Below are 6,349 nucleotides of genomic sequence, written 5' to 3'. Positions count from 1 at the left end.
GCTTTGACAAATTATGACAACTGCTCTGTCATATTTTATGACAATCAAGGCAACTGCTGTGCCATATTTTCCATCTGTGAACCCCTTTCCCTCCAGGCAGATGTACATTCCCTTAAGCCACATGGGGATATGCTTCTAGCAATACATTTATAAAATGCAAAGTCTGATCAGAGTTGATTCACAGATATAAAAAGGGGTTAAAATGGTCCATGGAAGTCATGGAGCTAATCAAAGAGCAAAGTACTATCCAACTCGTGCAGCTATGATACTATATCATAATCTTGTCTTTAATAATTAAAGATTCTGGATCCTCAGGCCCCTTTAACATCTCTCTATGCTTGAGTTTAACAGGCTTGCTCAACTGCACAAGGAAATTGGTAGCAGAGGTACGAACTGTACTTAGAAGTGCTGTTTTCAGCCCTCCTACTCCATGGCTATTACATATATGAACATGTTATGTCAAAGAATGACCAGGATGCTGAAGATCTACTAGACTGAAAACCCTCTGTGATCCCTGGTTGTAAGATGTTATAGAAGCACAAAGCATTATTAGCTGAGCTGGCTGAACTACATTCAAAGAACAATTTATACAGAAAATACAGCTGCTCTTCTGGGCATCCGTTTTCTATAACCAGATATCTGAGCTTACAAAATGTGCACTTTACTTGAAATGCAGTCAATAAATGGTTCTGTGTGAGCGAAATCTAGTTCATAGTTCATAAGTGATCCAGTCCTTGTGACTTACAGTGGTATTCGATTCAAGGATCGATTGTTAGAAATTCCCATTCAAACAGTATGATCGGCAGGGATCCAGGGTTTTCCGCTCACCATGGAAAAATGCGGTGAAACCTGGATTTTCTCATTTTAAGGAGAAAAACCCAGATTTTCTTCTTTAAAGGAGAAAAGTGTGGTAAATGGTGGGCTTCCCCTTGCAGGCTGGCAGAGTTTCAGCCTGCGAGGGGCTGCGGGCAGCGAAAGCAAGGTGATCAGCTGGGGGCTCCACGTGCATGTGCACGTGGCCACCAGGCAGCCTGGAGAGCAGCTCCCTGCAGGTAAGTCTGGTGGCGGCGAGGGTGGGCGAATTGAGGTCCCCATAGTGAGGAAGGAAGGGAGTTGGGCAGGGCTGGGGCTGCTGCCCAAGCAGGACGTGGCGTGGGGCTGGAACGCATGGCCGCAGGGCCCAGGTGGGGAGCAGGACTGGGCCCTAGGTGGCTCATCCACTGGGGGGTGGCTCCCCACTGCTGTGTGCACTCCTGGGGGAGGCATGGGAGGCATGTGACTCCCGGATTTGTGCATGGGGCGGGCTGCCCTCTGCAGGCTTGGGCTCCCCACCCCGCTGCCCTCCACCTGGGGCCTCTGTGGACCATCTAGCGTGGCAGGGCACAGCAAGGTGGGGAAATTTAGTGCATGGCACCACCATGGCAAGGCACCCCCTACCCACCCAGCAGCAGCAGGGGTGGTCGTGCACAGTTGTACCCCTTGCTGCTGCTGAGCACGCACGCTGCACCTCACCATGGTGGTGCAGGGCTCATGGCAGCAGCATGAGCTTCCCTGCCCAGTCCCGCTCTGCCCTACACACCAGGTCTCACCCACTGGGCTACAGAGGCCCCAGGGGGAAGGCAGCAGGGCAGGGAGCCCTGAACCTGCAGCAGGCAGCCTGCATCTGCGCCCCCATGGGCTCCACTCTGGCCATGCTGCCACTGCAGCAGCTGCCACCTCCTACGGGGAGTACCTGGGGTTTGAGCACTGCTGTGGGGGGCAGGGGGCTGTGGTCCCAGGTCCTTGTCCCCATAGCCCTGGCAGCTGGGGGCCCCCTCCAGCAGGGCTGGTGAGAAGTGGGGGGCTGTGGGTGGCGAGTGAGGGGCAATGGCATGGGCAGGGCACTGGCGGATCAGGGTTGCTCGGTGCCACAAAGCAGTGTGGCAGGAGGGGTGGGGGCAGCTGCAGCTAGACCCACGTCCTGGTGAGTGAAGGGGGCAGAAGGAGCCCTGATTTTCCATGATAAAAACCCCAAATCAACCACCAAAATGTATCGGTATTTACAATTTATTTTATTATAGTGATTGAGGCACTGGCAGTCTTCCAAATTGCTTTAAAATGGTAAATATATCAATAAAACATTGCGTTCAACTGATACCTATATATATTGTAACGTTTCATTTTGATCACAGAAAAACCATGAATTTTGGGGGTTTTAATCAGAGAATTTGCAATCTTCTGTCTTTGCTTTATCAGAGAATGTGTGATTTTCAGACAGACAAAACCAGGATCCCTGGGGATCGGTGACTTACAGGCATTTCTTTTGCTCTTGGATTCAGTGACTCTTCAAAAGCTGAATCCTAACCCTCATGACACTCACCCTTTCCATGACATTTCTCATCAAGTTTTACATATATACAAGCAAATGAGCAGTCTTGCCAGTACCACCAAAGCACATTCATAGGGCTTCTTCTGACGAATGCTCATAATTGTTTTTCTTGACGTGCACTTCTAGCGATGATCTAGTCCTAGCATCTGATGAAGTAGGCTGTTGCTTACAAAGGCTCATACCTCTCTCAACCAGTGCATTTGTATGTGCCCTATCTTCTATTTGACTTCATGCTAACATGGCTAACCACCTTCACGCCTCAAAATCACCTGAAGTGATTTAAGAGCCCAAGTCCCAATTGCTAAGGAGATTTAGGTGCTTAGGAGTGTAAGTGTCTTTCAAAATCAATGGGACCTTCAGCTCCTCAGCCCCCATGGCCCTTTTAGCTGTTAGTTTGGGTTGCCTATGCTATTTAAACCACATTCCAGAGCGATACAAGTCAGCATGGAGATGCATTTCCTGTGATTCAGATGAGTTTCAAAAGTCCCCATTCATCCTTCCAGTGTTTACTAAAGTACAGCTAAACCTCATCCTGCCCACCCCATGTTATCAGCTGCTGGACAGTAATTCAAGTGCTATGGGAAGTTTCTACCACAGCCTGTCACTGGGTCTAGTGCCATTTGTGAGAAAGAAGTTATTTTTCTAATCTTTATGATTAATTCTTTGGAGATTTCCTACACACTTCACTTAACACCAGTAACCAGAGCCAGGTTTTCAGTTCCCATTTAGACACCTAAGTATTTGGCCAGATTTTCAACAGCACTCAGCACTGGGAATCTGCACGGAGGGTGCATCTGTCAGAATTATCCAGGTTTGCCAACTCAACCAAGCCAAAAAAAAAAAGCTGGAAAATCAAATTAATTTATTTACATATTTTTATATGTAATATTTGAACAGCCTTCAAAAATGTCTATGTTCTGGATTTTTCATGTGAAGTTATAATATTTACATGGGAAATATTGATCAGAAAGATTTTTTTCTTACAAAATTTTCTGAGAATAATAATCAGCATGTTTCCAGCCAGGTCTGCCCTCCTGGAAATCTGATCCTGACTGCGGGGGGCTGCAGAGCGTTGAAAATCTGGCTTGGTTACTCCCTCTCCAGCTTGCCTGTCTACCACACACTGCTGCCATCACATTATTGGCTTGGCTACCAAGTTATTCTGGCTGAGTCGTGGGTGCATGGACACTGACTTAAGTCATCAGTTCCCAAACAAGGCACTGGAAGGGATTCAATTCAGCAGACAGGGTCTGGCCAGAAGTGCAAGCCAATCAGGAAGTGGGATAGCAAGCCTGGAAGTGGGGTCTGGGGCCCAAAAGACTGGACACAACTAATCTAAGCAATTCATTTACAAATCCAAGTTCAAAAGCATGCATAGACTTTTGAGAGCTCCCCCTTTTCTACGCACACCTTCATCCCTTTCATCCACTTTGCGTGCAGGAGAAGGGACTTGGCACTTCCATTCAGTGTGCAAGGTCTATGCCTGGCACAGGCTCCATTCACATTTGTGCCATACAACAACTGCTTCATGCAGCTTTCTGCCATGCACTCAAGGGGCACATCTACATATAAAATTAACATGGCTGAATGAACTCCAGCACAGTTTGCACTGGAGTTTATTGCTCCCAACCACAGCATTTACACATGTGCCTGGGACTGCAGCACATTGAGCCTGGGTGGCACAGCCCTGGCTAGCAAGGGGGTCTGGGATTCCCAAGGACTTGCAGGACTAGGGTTTTAAGCTTTAAATATCAAGCAAAAAGATTCAGAGGGTTTCTAGGACTATTCCATGCAACAGGCGGGTATATACTTGCTCTGTCACTAGTACATTGCATCAGTAGTCTTATTATTATTATTATTATTATGATTTATGTCCTGCTCTATCCAGGGCATATGTGAAACTTAGGTCCTTATTAGAAACAGCAAAAGATGCTTCCTTTCACACAACAATGGCATGGGACTTCCAACTCCTTTAGGAGAAGCTCAGCCTCAACTACCAATGTCCATTCACCATCCCAAACTGCATACAGTGAAACAGGCAATCAGGACCCTACCACCCACAGGCACTAGCAGATAAAATACAATCACCATAAACTGTCCTGACCTTTACCTTAGATGACTGGGATTAGTGCTAGGGTTAAATTACACAATTTAGGGAGAAGGCAATGGTATCTTTGCACTTTTCTGCACAGCATCTGGTATAAAGGAGCCCTTATCCTGAGTGGGACTCTGGGATTGTTTCATAATAGGAAAAAAGACACAAAACAGCAGCCTACTTAAGCCATAGGTTATAGACAACTGTAACAACCTTCAAGGATAGGTCTGTATGGTTCTGCAGGGATGCAGATAGGGATGATCTAGTTGGGGCTGGTCCTGCTTTGAGCAGGGAGTTGGACTAACCTCTGAGTCCAACCCCCTGCTCAAACCAGGACCAGCCCCAACTAGAGGTGACCTCCTGAGGTCCTTTCCAACTCTAATTTTCTATGAAATATAGGAAAACCATGCCTCCCCTTTTCGAGTGGTTAAAACTGTATGTTTGTCCAAGCTCTGAGACATCCTGGAGCTTGTAAATTCAAATCCCAGCAAGCAGAGGAATGAAATAGCTGTAGCTGGAGTGCAAAATCTAATTAAATGCATGTTCATGTTTGAATCCTGATGTGAATGCTCTCAAAAGGTAATCATCTATTATCTCCCGCCTATTGCCTTGCATCCTGAGGATGCACCATAAACTCAAACTGACATGCAAGCTACGTGTGCGGGTCACTTCACCCGTGACTGAAGCGTGGCCAGCTCCAAGACAGAACGTAACAGCTGTCTAACGTCACGCAGCAGGAGTTTAGGGCAGGAAGTGGATGGGCATGCAACAAAAACTGCACAGGGAATTTTAGAGGGGCAGAATATTGTTACTGGTGCAGAAGCTTGGCACAGATGTGATCCTTAACTCTTCAGAAAGTGTCATGGGATTATGAATGACCACAAGCAGCTCTGACTGGTTTTTCATCTCAGCTGAAAGACAGCAGCTCCGGTACCATGTTGGGGCACTGTTGGTGGGGCATTAACACGCCTCCAACCCTTCCTACAGCACCTTGGATCTTCATTGTAGGTCTCCCATCCTGGGCCGTGAACCAGCTGGATCCTTCTGAGTTTATGAAATCTGAGGGACTCACATGCAGACTTGCTGACTAATAAAGATTTCACTGACCTACTTGCCCCCCACCATCCAGAATTCAAACCACGCCGTCAGCGAGGACAATGTATTACCTGCACAAGAAGTTCCAGCTTCCTGTCATCGAGGAGGTGCACTTGACATCGGCGGCCCTCCGTCATCTGCAAGAGAGAGGACAGACGTGCATTTCAGGGTGCTTAATTTACAGGGTTGGCAAAGGCTGGGAGCTGCCACTAGCATGTTGCGGCTCTGCTCTCTCAAAACCCCATCCGAGCCGAGGGTTTCATTCACAGTTTTTCCTTCCCTGGCACCAGGAAAAGAAAAGGTTGGAAAGAGAAAAAGAAAAAACACTCTCGCAGCTGTCACCAAACAGCACGCGGCCCCTGCTTTGACTCAGCCACACAAGGGAGGTCGTTCCAGTGTGAAAAACGAGCCTGGGGCAGAAGGTGGCTAAGGGAGGCTGTTTCCCGTATGCAGGCTGATGGAGATGGCCCTGACACTACCCACCTCGGCCCCCATCCGTGCACCTGCCCTTTGCCAACGTGGCAACACCAGAGAAAATCCCTGCCCATATTTCAAGGGAATGCTCAATACTAACATAACTGAAATTACCCCACAGATTAACATGGCCCTAGGTCCTCTTTCTACCTAAATACGTCTATACTAGAAAACTGTACAGACTTAAATACTGATATAGCTAATGTTAACAGACATGGTTATAGCAGAATGCTTTTAACCACAAACAAGGTCTCTTACAAAGTCACCTAGATTGTGGCAGCAATGAAATGCATGAGATATGTTTCCCTGAATGATGG

General features: G+C 47.4%; 1 protein-coding gene across 4 annotated transcripts in view; it reads right to left on the bottom strand.

The window, feature by feature from the left end:
- The window catches only part of FRMD4A (FERM domain containing 4A), a 379,383-nt gene that overhangs the window by 225,990 nt on the left and 147,044 nt on the right, over positions 1-6,349 (bottom strand). For all 4 annotated transcript variants that reach the window (XM_019509538.1, XM_019509536.1, XM_019509535.1 and 1 more), the window contains exon 2: positions 5,630-5,695. In XM_019509538.1, the coding sequence (XP_019365083.1) occupies positions 5,630-5,695 (66 nt within the window). The remainder of the gene's footprint in view (positions 1-5,629; positions 5,696-6,349) is intronic.

The sequence above is a fragment of the Gavialis gangeticus genome, unplaced genomic scaffold (assembly GCF_001723915.1).
Source record: "Gavialis gangeticus isolate Ggan-Ray unplaced genomic scaffold, GavGan_comp1, whole genome shotgun sequence".
NCBI classification, from domain to species: Eukaryota; Metazoa; Chordata; order Crocodylia; family Gavialidae; genus Gavialis; species Gavialis gangeticus.
The sequence above is the reverse complement of the archived record's forward strand: the minus strand, read 5'-3'. Positions and strand labels throughout refer to the sequence as shown.